The following is a 14,860-nucleotide window of genomic DNA, read 5'->3' as shown; positions in this document are numbered from 1 at the left end:
CACCCTCACTGCATCCCACAGTGTTCCAGCCTCAGCTCCACTGTGACCCTGCTTTCCTGTTACTGTACACCCTCACTGCATCCCACAGTGTTCCAACCTCAGCTCCACAGTGACCCTGCTTTCCTGTTACTGTACACTCTCACTGCACTCCACAGTGTTCCAGCCTCAGCTCCATAGTGACCCTGCTTTCCTGTTACTGTACACTCTCACTGACAGTCAGCTCAGCTCCACTGTGACCTGCTTTACCTGTCAGTGTTCCAGCCTCAGCTCCACAGTGACCCTGCTTTCCTGTTACTGTACACTCTCACTGCATCCCGCAGTGTTCCAGCCTCAGCTCCACTGTGACCCTGCTTTCCTGTTACTGTACACTCTCACTGCATTCCGCAGTGTTCCAGCCTCAGCTCCACTGTGACCCTGCTTTCCTGTTACTGTACACTCTCACTGCATTCCAGTGTTCCAGCTACAGCTGTGCTGTAGTGTGACGTCAAGCGTCTGGCTTTCATCTGCATGCAAAAGCCGTGATGAAAAAGTGTGTGTGAGCGTGCATGTATGTGTGTGTGAGTGCGTGTGTGTGTGTGAGCATATGTATGTGTATATGTGAGTGTGTGTGTGAGTGAGCTTGCATGTATACGTATGTGTGTGTGTATGCAATGTGTGTGTGTGTGTGTATATGCGTGTGTGTGTGTGTGTGTGTGTGAGAGTGTGTGTGTGTGTGTGTGTGTGTGTGTGTGTGTGTGTGTGTGTGTGTATGCGTGTGTGTGTGTATCTGGGGAGGCCTCATTTCTGCTTCATCGCTCAGCTGGGCAGGAGCACATGCCGCTGCATAACAAGCACCCCCCTTCCCCCCCCCACCCCCCGTCACACGGTTCCTCCTGTCATCCAGAACAGAGAGGATGCTGGGACTGCAGAACCCTGGTGTTAAGAGTATTCCACTGGAATATGGATCAATAGGACCATCGTTTGGCCACCTTCCTGGTTTTATGTTTTAAACACTCTAAAGTTTCAGCACGTGAAAATACACGTGAACAGCAGGACGTGAGGGGGGGGGGGGGGGGGATGGAGAAACGGGAATAAACCACCGGAGTCAGAAGGCTAAGGCTAAAAAAAATATTTATTGAAATTGTATAAAAAAATAATTTTGATTCTAGGTTTCATTTACAATTCTAATCCAATTCAAATGAATGAGGGAAAAAAATCCAAGCTGCAATCATGCAACTGCTAGTGAACACAGTATTTACAAGGGGACATTCGCAACCCATACAAATGCACAGCAGACATTTTCTTTTAAAAATAGGTAAACAAAAAACAAGTTTTCTTTACCATTTCAGTAGACATTCAATACACCATGCATTGAAACAGAAGTGCTTTGAAGGTTATTTACACACATAAATTGTTTTTTAAAAAATTAAGCCATAAATATGGTTAAAAATAGATTTAAATAATCTGTGGGCCCTTCAATAACAGTGTGGAATGAAATAAACTGCTGACAAAAAATTATTTCTCTTTAAATAAATAAATAATCCCACATTGCTTTTGTATGAGCGCAAAAAGTCAGACAAATAAATATCTTTACAACCGTTCCATCTCGGAATTTTATAGTATGACAAATAAATGTACATATGTACAAAAATTAACAAAAAGAACATACTTTAGAACACGAATGTAGTTATTCTGTTATTGTGGTTGCATTGCTGTGTGCATTCATGACTACGTGAGTGGTAGCTATGGAAACGAGGGGTGGAGAGGTGAGGCCAAGATGGCCGCCAGCGTGAGGTAAGTATTTCAGTTGGAGTTTGCACAATTTCGTCAGGAGGTTATTCCGGTTGCTATTGACGCGTGTGTAAGGCCGGGGGGGGGGCAGAGGTCGCCCCCGGGGGCCAGTTAGTGAGACGGAAGCCTAAAGAAAAGTCCGGTTAAGGAACAGAGTGATGTCAGCGTTTATAGAACAGCAATCTTTTTGTTTTTCTCCTGTTTTTCTTCTTCTCCTTTTCAAAATTCAAGTATTTTCCTCAGTCCCCGACGATGCAACTCACATGGAAGGCACTAGTATAGACGCAGGAGAAATGTCCGGTGCTAGAACGTGACGTGTGTTTTCTCTTCTCTGAGTTCTCTCCCCGAGCCCCGACGCCGGTGGGGGTGGGCGGGGCGGATAGCCGTGGCGGGGGGGGGACAGCTCAGGCTGTCTGTGTGGACGGTGCAGACTCAGTGGCTCACGACTGGGATTGGTCCATTCTGCATCATGTGACAGCGTGCCCGCGTGGCGGAGAGGGAGACGGGGTCCCTGCAGTCACTGCGGGGGACGGCTCCTCTTCAGCCAGAAGGACAAAAAAGGAGAAAAAGGCGACGGGTCGTCCCCCTGCCCCGCCCCCGACCCCGCCCCGCCCGGCGACCACCGTGGCGCCCAGGCTCACGCCGCGAGCGGGACCCCCTGCGGGGTTACCGGGCCTGCGGCCGGCGGCTTTACCGCCGAACCGCGACCCCGCCGCGGCAATGTCACTGAATTCAGGCCTTCGTGCAAAAAAAAAAAAAAAAAAGTTTTAAAAAAAATGTGTAAAAACTAAAATAAAAAGGGTTGCGTGGTGCCTGTCATCAGTGGGGGGAGGTGCTGGGCCCGGCGCTTCCTGCTCGGGCCCCCGGCTGTGCCAGCGCGGGCGCGCGCGCTTGCGTGTGTGTGCGCGCGGTTAGCTGCTGGACGCGGGGAAGGCGGAGGGCTCGTGGCTCAGGCTGTGCAGCCGGATTTCGGTGGACTCCGCGGAGGGCGACGCGTCCTGCATCCAGGCGTGATTGATGATGTCCTCGAAGGACGGCCTCTCGGCCGGCCGCTGGGACAGGCACAGTTTGATCAGCTGCTGGCACTCTGCGGAGAGGGAAAGGGGAATTAGCGGTTAGCGACGGGGGGTGGGGGGAGGTGGAGCCTGGGGTGCTGAAACGGCGAGTGAAGCGATGATGATCGCAGGTAAGGGGCTCACCTGTGGAGATTCTCCTGCGGAACAGCACCTGGCCCCTCAGGATCTCCTCGTCCTGCTCGAAGGGGATGTCGCCGCACACCATGTCGTAGAGCAGCACGCCCAGCGACCACACCGTCGCGGACCGCCCGTGGTACCGGTGGTACTTGATCCACTCCGGTGGGCTGTACACTCGAGTGCCTACAAAAAAAAACAAAAAAAAAATGCATCGTAAGAGTCTAAACCACAGAATACTGTATACGGAACACACAAAACCATCCAACCCAACAATCAGATTTTTTTCAGATTTTAAAAAGTGAATCTAATTTCTCATTAAAAAAAATAAAACATAATAAATTGTTTTGTTTTTTTTCCTTCCATGGTGACCGGTTGTTTGGTTACAGAACGCTCAGCGGATTTTCCCTGCCGAGTCATGCGCCCGTGAGCGCGATGGTGTGCGTGTGCGCGCTTATGGGGGGCTGGGGTTGCCATGTGACATTGTTTACAAACTTTGAGTTGTAGAAATCGCAGCTTCCCGCCGAACGGGGGCGCCAAACCTCCGAGCACGCACCCGCAACTTTCCTCAAAAGGCAGCACCCTGGCTCGCTACGCAATTTACATTCACGTGCCGGTCCAAATAAGATACCCGTCGTCGCACACAAGCGAAACGTTTTATGAATCCAGCAAATAATACGGAATGTAATCACAAGAACGATGTGTTTTTTTTGTTTGTTTTTTTTTTTAAACGTCAGCGTTATCGCCGAAGACAAATTATTTTCCCCGTAGTAATCGTGTCACGGTAGCTGGATTCTGATTTAACTCGCTACCTTTCCAACAACGTAAATGATTAAAACGATTTGTGCATAACATATACGACAAATACGACTAACTCAACAGATAATCTAAAATAATCTACGAGTACGAAACCCGAAACTAGTAGATCGCCATCAGGTCAGCGGCTCCCCAAGATGGCTCGTGACTAGGTGTGGGGGAGTGTGTGTGTGGGGGGGGGGGGCAGGCTCACGTTTCAAAATAGCTAACTATTAGGTTTGCTAACCACGGTACACGCTAGAATACTACACAAAACTGGCAAGTGTTTCCTACGTTAAGTAATAATTACACACGGAATAAATTAAATGTTGTAAAAAAAAAAAAACTAAAGAGGTGAAGAAATCTGGTTAGGTAACATTGCCGAGTTCGGGTCACATGCGGAGAGGGGTGGGAGTATCTTTTGTTTTGAAACAGACGTTACGCAGCCAACAATGGATACTAGGGAGCTAGCTGGCTAGTTACACAGTGCAATTTCTCGGCAAGTGATGAGCCGGGTGTTGCCGGTTCACAACTGCGTACAGTAAATAGCTACGAACGAAGCTGGCTCGTTTTCTGCCACGTTTTTAAGCCATCAAGGCAAAGGGCAAAAATTGCGGGTCTCATATACTTCGATCAACGTCATTTTCGGGCTAATGATGCTTGTGAAAAAAAACAGCCAACCTAAAATTCCATTCCAGTGTCTTCTGACTTAACGCTAGCTTGTATCATATTAGCCACTCCCTATTCACGGTCGACCAGTTTGCCAGGTCAGACCATCAAATTGCGACTTTTGTTTTTATTTTTTTTAAATTGGGAAAACAGCCTTCCCTATTTTCTAGAATATATAAATATTATATGGGAACAACTCTTTCGCTTGAAATCTTTCAATGTCACGAGAGGGAAAGGCGTGCACGGCCAACAGGCGAATGTCAACACTGCGCCACGGAAGGAAAAAAAAATCACCATATAACCAGGCCTACATACAAACATGGTGCAAATGAACTGATGTAGCTAACCAATATATTGACGGACTATAATAATGCACTTTCGTGAATACCAACATATAATCGCTGGACGATATGGTTTTCACCCCTCGGTGTGTGAAATGCTTCCGAATATAAAATGATCTTACCGTCAAAATCGGTGTATACAGTGTCTTTGAGCAGCGCCCCGGATCCGAAGTCAATCAGCTTCATCTCGCCCGTTCGCAGATCGATTAAAATGTTCTCGTCTTTGATGTCTCTGTGCACCACGCCGCAGTTGTGACAGTGCCGAACCGCTTCCAGAACCTGACGGAAAAAGTTCCTGGCCAGCTCCTCCGGCAAGGCGCCCTTCTCCGTGATGAAATCGAATAAGTCCTTGACGTGCTCTGGCCTTTCCATGACTATGATGAAGCTATCTGAGCGCTCGTACCAGTCCAGCATCTTGATCACACCCCGAAAACCCGTGCCAACCTTCTTCAGGAGCAAAACCTCCATGGGAACACGAGAACCGTTCGGCTGGAATGACAAAATAAAAAAATGCAATTAGTAACATTCATACAAGTCATTCTGCGTAGTGATCACAGAAAATTGGTTTAATCAATGCATCCTTACCAGTTCTCCCCAGTCGGACACCCGGTCCTTCGCCACATGTTTGATGGCAACCTGAGAATAAAAATGCAAATAAAATAAGCCTTTGGTCGCCTATCAACAGATCAACTTTGACATCGAACAAAAAGGTAACACATAAAATTTTCAACGCGTAGTATGCTTATTTTGAAATTGGAATCACAGAGCTAACATGCATACATGCATATCAAAACCTACCGGCGCTCCGTCAGCAATCCTCAAACCAGCATACACCGTGCCGAACCCGCCGCTGCCCAACACAGCGCCGACCTGGTAAACTTTCTCGAACGGTTCCCTCTCTTTCACTGTGCACAAGAGAATAAAAAAATAAACATTAGATTAACAACACCCTCTACATTTTCGTTCCAAGATCAGTCGCCGTGCATGCAAAACGGCGCCGAATGTGGTCGATACAAATGGCTGTCCTCCACCCCGTAACTATCCACAGTTAATAGCCTACGCTGGCAAAGTAGTGAGCGACAAATCCAAATGTAGCATTTCCGCTAACCTTGTTGAACTTGAAGCTGGATTTTCGCCGGCATATCCACGGTTGAGATGTGAGCAAAAGAGTTAAGCTTGGAGAGCAGCATTCCTTTTTCCCCGAGTAAAATCCTAAAAGATATGTCCAATTATTCCAATTTGCCTTGGCGTTTCGGCGTTGTACGTCTCCGGTGACAGTGCTATGGATCCACGCTGTATAAACAAGAGATATCGCTTTTCATCCAGCTAGCGTGCTAACGCGAGGGCTAAGTCCGCGGATCTGTATTTTAAATATAACTAGCGAGCTGTATCGCCGCTAAATATATCCCGAATAAAAATTCAAGTAGAGAATACAGTTAATCCTGAAAATAAATTACAAAATATAACATCAATAAATAATGATTACGTCTTGCCGTTGTATTGCATCCACAATGACACCGGCAAAGGACTGAAACGTCGTTGAGGCGGTAAGACCGTCTATATATCCGTAGTAAAGGAGAGGTCTCCAGTTCGTCACCATTCTCTCCACCCCTTTTTATACTGAACCAATGGAAAAGCAGCACTGGGCTTCCACACACATGCCAATCACATATGAAAATAAAGAGAAGAATAACCGGCTAGACTTGACGTGGCGGGAATTAAAACGCGCCAAAATATTTTTTTTTCTTTAGAACAAACTCAGCGTCTGAAGTTTGCGAGGAGGAAGGATGCGAGGTCCTTTGGTTACTTTGTAGGAAGGATGATGTGCAAATTCCCTCCAAGCGGAGAACAAGTGCTATTGATTGCAGAGGGTTTATGTATTTAAGTTAGTAGGCTGCTATTTCATTAACACGTTTCCTATAATTTAAATTTAAGCCCGAGCAAATAATTCATGAACATGTTTCCTATAATTTAAGTTAAGCCCTTGCAAATAATAGGCTAACATTTCCAGTAATTATTGACGTCTGGCTCAATCGTTTGCCACGTTCAGTGAATTTAGCAACCAAACCCAGATCGAAGTTTTAGCATAGTCCACATTATTCACACTAAAATGCATAACTTTCCTGCGGCTTTGCAAAAGCCAGATAATCCCCTTTTAAATAATAATCGATAGCCAAATTATTTAATAAGGCTACCTAACTCAATGGGGTAAATGTACACACTGTGCAGTATGGTATCGTCATATATGCTGGAATATTTAGTAATTAAGTTTTACATTAAAAAAAAAAAAAAAAAAAAAAAACATTTACTGTGTTGCCTTCCTAGCTGAGGCTACAGTTATAGGCGTGCATGCCACATTCACTCATAAGCCGCCAAAAGGCTTTAATTATTGGTTTATCACCTGGAGTAAATTCCGAGCCTGCTACCGTTGAAATAGGGTGTGTGCACATAGTAACAATGAACCTTACCCCAGAACAGAGTAACTAGCTTGCACTTCACACGATCACACTCCCAAGCCGCCTATTTTACATGTAAATAAAGCCAATTTCTTTGAGCGCAGACTCGGCTTTACGGTGTGTGTAAGTATTCGTATTTCAGCGGCAAAACCTCACCGAAGACACCAGTTTTTGGCTATTTGGTCATCAGTGCAACGCACAAGCTCATTATTTTCAATTAAAACGCGGCGATTTAATACCCTATTTGACAGCTATTTGCTTTATTTAGTTGCGCGAACAATACTAACCGACTCCGCCTGCGAAGCTCTATTGAGAGTAGGCGCATACCAGGCATTCTTTCAAATTGGGTGGCCGCGTTTTTACTCGGCTGCAGGATGTGGGAAAGAGGAGATAAAAGGCTACGCTTAACCCCCCTCCTCCTCTTGTTTCCCGCGCATATCACTGTTTGAACGGGTCACAATGATTCCCCCCCGCGGCACCCCTCTCTAACCCTCTTTTCAGTCCATTCTTTTCCCTCTACACGTCATATAGGCCTATATATATATAATTTTAGATTCGTAATTAAACAATTCACGTGCGGTCAAAGTGCAGATTCTCTGCATTTATTAAAGGGTATTTTAAAAAATATGTTTTTGCTATCACCATAGAGAAACTTAAGCACTTTTTTTTTCTGGAACAGCCTTATGGACAATCTTCGATACATAGTGAAGGTGGTATTATGGCTTGTGCATAAATGGCTGCCACTGGAACTGGCTCACTTGTCTTTATTGATGATGTGACTGCTGACGGCAGCAGCAGGATGGATTCTGAAGTGTGCAAAAAACAACTGCTCAGATTCAACCAAACGCCTCAAAACTCATTGAACAGAGCGCTGTGCCTGTCCTTGCAGCTGGACAATGACCGCAAACACACTGCTAAAGCAACCAAGGAGTTTTTTTTCTGGGCCAAAAAGGTAGAGTGCTCTTGACTGGCCAAGTCAGCCAACCTGACCTGAATCTAGCTGAACAAGCGTTTTGCTTGCTGAAGACAAGACTGCAGGCAAAACACCCCAGAAACAAACAGGAACTGAAGATTGCTGTGGTACATGCCTGGCAGAGCATCACCAGCGAAGATATGCAGAGTCTGGCGATGCCTTTGGGTTGCAGACTTCAGTCAGGCATCAAATGCAAAGGTTTTGCAACCAAGTACTAAATATGCAGACATCGTTTAAGATTATGTTAATTTGTCCGATTTCTTTTGGTCCCCTAAAATGGGGGGGGCTGTTTAAAAAAGGGCTGTAATCCCTACATGGATCTAAATGCCCTAAAATTCTATTCGACAGTCTGCACTGTAACCCCATAATTCACTGTTTCATTTAAAATCCAATGTACTGGATTACAGGGCCAAAATGGCAAAGATTGCAAAAAAAAAAAAAAAAAAGCTTACAGACGGCACTATATGTAAATACACCGTCGTTAACGGACGTTGGTATGTGTTTCTCCGAAGAAAATGCGAGGTCTGACGTGACATCAGTGTTCAGGAATGTGCCCCTGCCCCGTCCTGCTCTTGTTGGGACAAGGCGAGGAGGAGGAGGAGGAGGAGGAGGCAGTTACTCACTGGGGTGTAGTCTGCAGTCTGTCCCGCGTAAGAAAAACCCCGAATGGAGCAGGGGGCTTTGATATTTTTACGATTTCCACGCGTGCATTTCACAGACAGATCGACACGTGCTCGATAAAAATGTGCATTTTCAAAAAAGCTGTTCTGTATAACTGCGGACTTGAATTTATTTATTTTAAAAAATGGTTTAAAAAAAGTTGGCAAAACAAGAGGCTGCTGACTAATACTTGCACAAGGGAAATAGCTATTCTGTCTGGAGGAGGAGTGTGTCAATGTATGCTGTGGATTTTGACTTAATATAATAGAATGAAATCAACTTAAAAAGACTCACGTCTGTTATAATAAAGTGGTGCACTTCTACTTTAATTTGTGTTTTAGTCAAACTGGGTTCCTGGCATGCAAAGTAACAAATATGCAATTTTTTTTTCTGCAAATGAAAAAATTGCTGGTTGGCTAAAATCATTGCCAAATGTTATATTAACTACTGACATTAATTTCCTTCACTGTGCATTGTTTGGGCTATGTACTTTTTTTAAAGACATTCTGAGGAATATGGCTAGATGTAGCTAGCCACACATAGCACATTTATTGCTGCATAAAAAGGGTTTTTCATACCAGGTGGAAAAAAAATGGATGGATAAAGCCACCCCCTTATAGTCAAATGTGCTATCTGCTTTGTTCCTGGTTATATATATATATATATATATTTTTTTTTTTTTGGGGGGTGGGGTTTGGGTGGGGGATTTGAAAGCAGAGGAGTCGTCACGGATTTTTGTCCCCATGAAGAGACCTCACATTGGGCCCCACCACCCCAGACAATCTTGTGTTCTAATATTTTTTTGAGAGCCCCGAGTCAGTTAGGGCCCTTGGAATCATCCAACCGCCCCCCCCGCCCCCCCGCCCCACCCGTCCTCCCATACCGCACCCCTGGTTGAAAGCCTCTCTCCCAGATATGATAGCCTTGCTTGGGCTTCCCTAACTTGGGTTAGACGTAACGGGTTGACAGTTGAAATCCGCCACTTTAATCCTTAAAATCCCTGACTGGACGTGGTGATAAGATCAGGCTATTGCCACAAGCCAAACGGTCACAGCACACATCATTATTTTTCTTTTCTTTTTTATCCCAGCGGAGCGGTGTAAGGCGAGAACGGGTAAATAATGGTGCCTGGCATTGTTTACCGTCTTTGTGTGTTACAGACCGCACTATATGTACTGTTTTGTGTGTCCCTCGGTATCGCTGACATTCCTCAGAACTTCTAACCGTGTGAATTCAGCGTGAGAATGCAGCCAAAATGAGGTCAAAAGAGAGTACCACCCCCACCTCTCCACCCCTACCAGCACCCACCCACCCCCCTCAAGAGGGTTTCACTACTGTTTTGGGATCCAACTAGGTCCGCCTTCCCTTGGTTTAGCTGAATGAACACCGACCCATCGGACGCGTACGCCATTCACCACGACAGAAGCAAAAAGCACACATCAGTGTTTACAAATTTCACAATTACAATAATTACGATCCTTGCCGTTCATTTTGCGCAGTTCATTTCCACTCATAAGGTAAACGAGTACTCTCGTTAAATGTTTTCGTAAACATCGTTGGCACACTTACGTTTTCTCATGGATCGTTTAAATGGTTCAGGGGGATGTAACAGAGAGAGAGAGAGAGAGAGAGTTATAACAGGGAAAGACACAATTCAGATCTACAGTAGGTGGATTGGAATGTCGAACTCTGCATCCTGTTTTTAGCGCGCTGCTCTTTTTTTGTTTTTGGTGAGGTTATAATGTACGAGATAGGCATGTCCTGTTTTCAATTAGCCTTGTTATTTCTTTTCTTCCTTCTTCTTTTTTTTTTGCAGTCTTGCTGAGCAACACTGAAACCCGAAAACAGTCAGACAGAAAAAGCTGACATCAGGAAAGCCCTTCAAGGGGAGCCCCCTGTTAAACTGGCTGACGGGACCGGGGGGGGGGGTTGGGTGGGCGGGGGGGAAAGAGGGAGAGAGAGTGAGAGAGACATAGAGAGAGAGAGAGAAGGGAAATCAAAACAGCGGTCAGCGATTGCCTAGTAGAGAAAGAAAACAAGAAGCTAGACTTTTAACAATTACAATATTGAGAGATAGAGGTTGAGAGAGAGAGAGAGAGAAAGAGAGACTGGGAGTGAGAGAGAAGGGAAATCAAAACAGCGGTCGGCGATGACCTAGTAGAGAAAAAAAAAACGAGAAGCTAGGCTTTTAACAATTACAATATTGAGAGAGACAGAGATTCAGAGAGAGAGATAGAGAGCGAGAGAGATAGATAGATAGAGCTACAGAGAGATAGAGAGAATGAGAGATGAGCCGTGGGCTTGCTTATTATAGCCGGGGGGGGGGGGGGGGGGGGGTTCACACAGAGAGTCTGAAAGGGAAGACGGACCCGCTCGCAGTTGCTGGCAGCGCTTCAGGAGAGATGACGAGCCGCGTGGCAGCTGCTGGGTGTATATTTAGAGAGGGGGACGAGAAGAAAGATGGCAGGGTAGGGTGAGAAGAGGAGAAGAGTTTGGAACCGAGAGGTACCCCGTCTCACGGAGGAGTTGGTGCAAAGTCAAATCGTGACCAATATAGCCGCTTGATGTATTTTACTACAATTCCCATGATTCAATGCTCCCAGAAGTCGCCCATTTTTTGGAGCAATCAAAGGAAGAGGAGCCTCATGGGAGAAAGTAGCCTGGTTGGTGGCAGAGAGGTAGCAGAAGCATTTTGTCACTGTATCTTCTGACCCTGAGAGAAAAAAAAAGGTCCGATCGGTCCCGAGTAGGACTACTTCAGGTCAGAGGTCATCCCGCCACCCACCAACGTCAACCCCCTGGCGCTTACACCTTCGACCTTTGCTGGAGGTGGCCGTACCGGCACACGGGAGGGCCTTTGCAGGAGTGCGTCACCGGATCCCAGTGAGCTCATCTCAGCCTGTGTTATGGACACGGGGGACAGGACCCCTACATCTATCAGCGGGCCTAACATGGATGGTGTCATAGCACCGGTATAGCTTTCCAGCTCTAAGCCGCTTTACATCATCGGAGATGCCAACCGCATTAGAGGGGAGATCTCCCACTGACCAGTTGTCTTCCCAGGGTACCCCCCTGCTGCCCCTGAACTAAAAGTAGCTTGACCCAAAACCCCCCCCCCCCCCAACTCACACAAACACACACAGATTCCCTCTAATGCTATTTGCAAAGCACAAGGATAGAAAAGAGAAATAGATAAATATAAACACTATAACCACTGGTTCACATATATAAACATTATAACCACTGGCTCACAGATATCAACATTATAACCACCGGCTCACATTTATCAACACTATAACCACTGGTTCGCAGATATCAACATTATAACAACTGGCTCACAGATATCAACACTATAACCACTGGGTCACAGATATCAACATTATAACCACTGACTCACAGATAGCAGTACTATACCCACTGGCTCACAGATATCAACACTACAATGATTGGTTCACAGATATCAACGTTATAGCCACTGGCTCACAGATACCAACACTATAACCACTCACTCACAGATATTAGCACTGTAACCACACACTTCATATACTGACACTGTAATCACTCCCTCACAGACTGTGGCAACGTGGTTGCCTGGTCCCCAAACGTCGATCGCCCAATCACAGATAGTGGCGCTGCCCTGTCCTTCACAGACAGTGATGGATCTCTCACAGGGCTGCAGATCATATCACTTCACTGACAGGCAAGCGCTCTCTCAACCCCCCCCCCCCCCACCCCGGCTTGCCAGCCAGCACTAACAGGGACCACTCCTCCCCCCCCCCCACATAGTGGTGGAATCAACGAGGCCTCGTGTTCCCGGCATTTACGTCAGCGAGGGGGCTGGGGGGGGCTGGGGGGGCGGCCGCTTTGGGACCGGGAGTGTGACCTGGGGTGTCACACCACGGACGCGGGAGCGTTATGCCATGCCTGTGTAATGGAAGCTCCGCGTAGAGCGCTGATATTTGGATGCCCCATCAGCAGAGCACCGGAGTGACAGCGACACAGTGCCCCATCTGCCGAAAAGCAGCACCCCCCCCCTCAATCCCACACCGTCCCGGTCTTTTAATAACCCATGCTCCTGCAGGCATGCGGTACTCCAGCTGTCCTGACCAATCCAAAAAAACCGGCCCCTATTCCCCAATCTCCATGTGCTCCCTCTCTCAGCCAGCTCAGAAGCCTTCCCCCTCTGGAGAGCATGCCACTCCTCCAACAGGTGAACTTTTCTTTTCTTTTTTTTTCTCCTCTCAGAGTCACATGGGCCTCAGTCACCCCCAAGATAAAACATTATCTGCTGGTCACGTGACCACGGAGTCCCATCAGCCACAAGCCCTTTGCCCGGCTGGCATCCGGCCTACAGGCTGGCTTCAATTTCATTTAATTTATTAGTGCATTTGACAGGGACAGTGCACATTAATAGCAATCTCTGTAAATGTACCAGAGTTAGCCAGGAAGGGTCATTTTCGTCTGTAAGACCCCCGAGCTGCATGTTTTTGGCTGTGGGGAGGGAACCGAAGCACCCATAGGAAACCCATCTGAACACGTGGAGAACATGGGGAGAATGCTCCACGTGGAGAGGATCTGGGCTGGCCGGGACTTGAACCCGCAACCTCCTTCTTGCGAGGCCTTCCTAAGCCTGCCCAAGCAGAGCTCCATCCCCAGCATCCCACAGCCTGGTGCGGGAGCCCGCTTCTCCTGCGACTACCCGTCTGCGCAGCTAACCTGCCCGTCTGCACAGTTACCCACCTCCACAAACCTGTCTGCGCAGCTACCCACCACCACAAACCTGTCTGCGCAGCTACCCACCTGTCTGCTCAGCTACCCACCTGTCTGCTCAGCTACCCACCGGTCTGCGCAGCTACCCACCCGTCTGCGCAGCTACCCCCCATGCAGGCCCAGGCCGCTGGCTCTCTCTCAGTCCCTCTCGCCGTCCCACTCCCTCTGACGTATTTGCACAGGTGTAAATGCTCACCGCCGCGCTCGGTCTGATGGTTTAAGCTGTCTCTTTGTACAGGACGGCTAAGTTAAACACAACGTGCCATAAAACACCAAACCCTCCGGGGTTCAGCGAACGGCAGCACTAGTTTGCCACCGGGGCGCTATATTCTATAAGTGTGATCGTACACATTAGCTGCACTGCCACAGACGCTGGGGAGCAAGCTGTCCGTGCTGCTGATGTGAACTGTGTACATCAACTGCAAGTCACTCTAAAATAAAATGTATTTTTACGAGCATATTTCAGGCATATCATACCAATAGAATGCCTAAAATGCTTAAATGCATAGAAACTATTAAAAGATGTATCGTTGTTATCCCTGCACTATTTTGTGTAACAGCAATGTACACCTGTACTTTTTGCAGAGGACAGAAATCGCATCTTGTGGTTCATTACATCCCTGATACCCCGATGATGTTTCCAGCACCACACAGGGAAAAGTTCACCGGCTCTCCACAACACACTCCCACGTGAACACAAAAGCCTCACTGTCTTGTGTGTAAACACACCCCCCTCCCCCTGCCCCACACATAAAAAAACATCCCACCTGACCTCCCAGTACACTTGTTTGCCAATAAATCAAAGGCGACATCCTAATCAACTTTACAGCTGTTCCAAGACCCCGTTTGCCGATATTCGATGTGGTAAGTGGGCTGAGACAAACAAACAATGACAGTGGGAAAACTGCCTGTGCAGTCCCTTTTCTGTTTGACAGCTTTCCTGTCAAAATACTATCTTGATGGAGCACATGCCCGGTAGGTCAGTAGCTCAATTATCCATTTACGGTGTGAGAACACAAATACAGTATGTTGTCCTGAGTGTTCTAATGCTGACGTAACAATCACTACTGGTAACCGATAGCAACGGAATTCTATGAACAGTGATGAAGAATTTGTGGAAAAAACATTGTAGAAGACCTACCTGTCCAGAGGGTTAAACCAGTCCACAGGCCAATATACCAATACTGAGAACACTATTTTTACTTGGCCTGCTAAGTCAATGGCTAAAAGGTGATG

At 47.0% G+C, this 14,860-nt stretch overlaps 1 protein-coding gene across 1 annotated transcript; it reads right to left on the bottom strand.

The window, feature by feature from the left end:
- Nucleotides 1-1,093: 1,093 nt before the first annotated feature.
- pim1 (Pim-1 proto-oncogene, serine/threonine kinase) lies at nucleotides 1,094-6,310 on the bottom strand. The gene is made up of 6 exons (XM_064300624.1): nucleotides 5,874-6,310; nucleotides 5,564-5,670; nucleotides 5,351-5,401; nucleotides 4,888-5,254; nucleotides 2,970-3,146; nucleotides 1,094-2,857 (listed from the first exon to the last, which is right to left on the bottom strand). Exons 1-6 carry the CDS (start codon nucleotides 5,953-5,955, stop codon nucleotides 2,682-2,684), a joined length of 960 nt encoding a protein of 319 aa, XP_064156694.1. The 5' UTR covers nucleotides 5,956-6,310; the 3' UTR covers nucleotides 1,094-2,681.
- Nucleotides 6,311-14,860: the final 8,550 nt, after the last annotated feature.

Source organism: Anguilla rostrata, chromosome 11 (genome assembly GCF_018555375.3).
Source record: "Anguilla rostrata isolate EN2019 chromosome 11, ASM1855537v3, whole genome shotgun sequence".
Lineage (NCBI taxonomy): Eukaryota > Metazoa > Chordata > Actinopteri > Anguilliformes > Anguillidae > Anguilla > Anguilla rostrata.
Note: the sequence above shows the minus strand (reverse complement) of the source record. Positions and strands in the feature narration are given on the sequence as shown.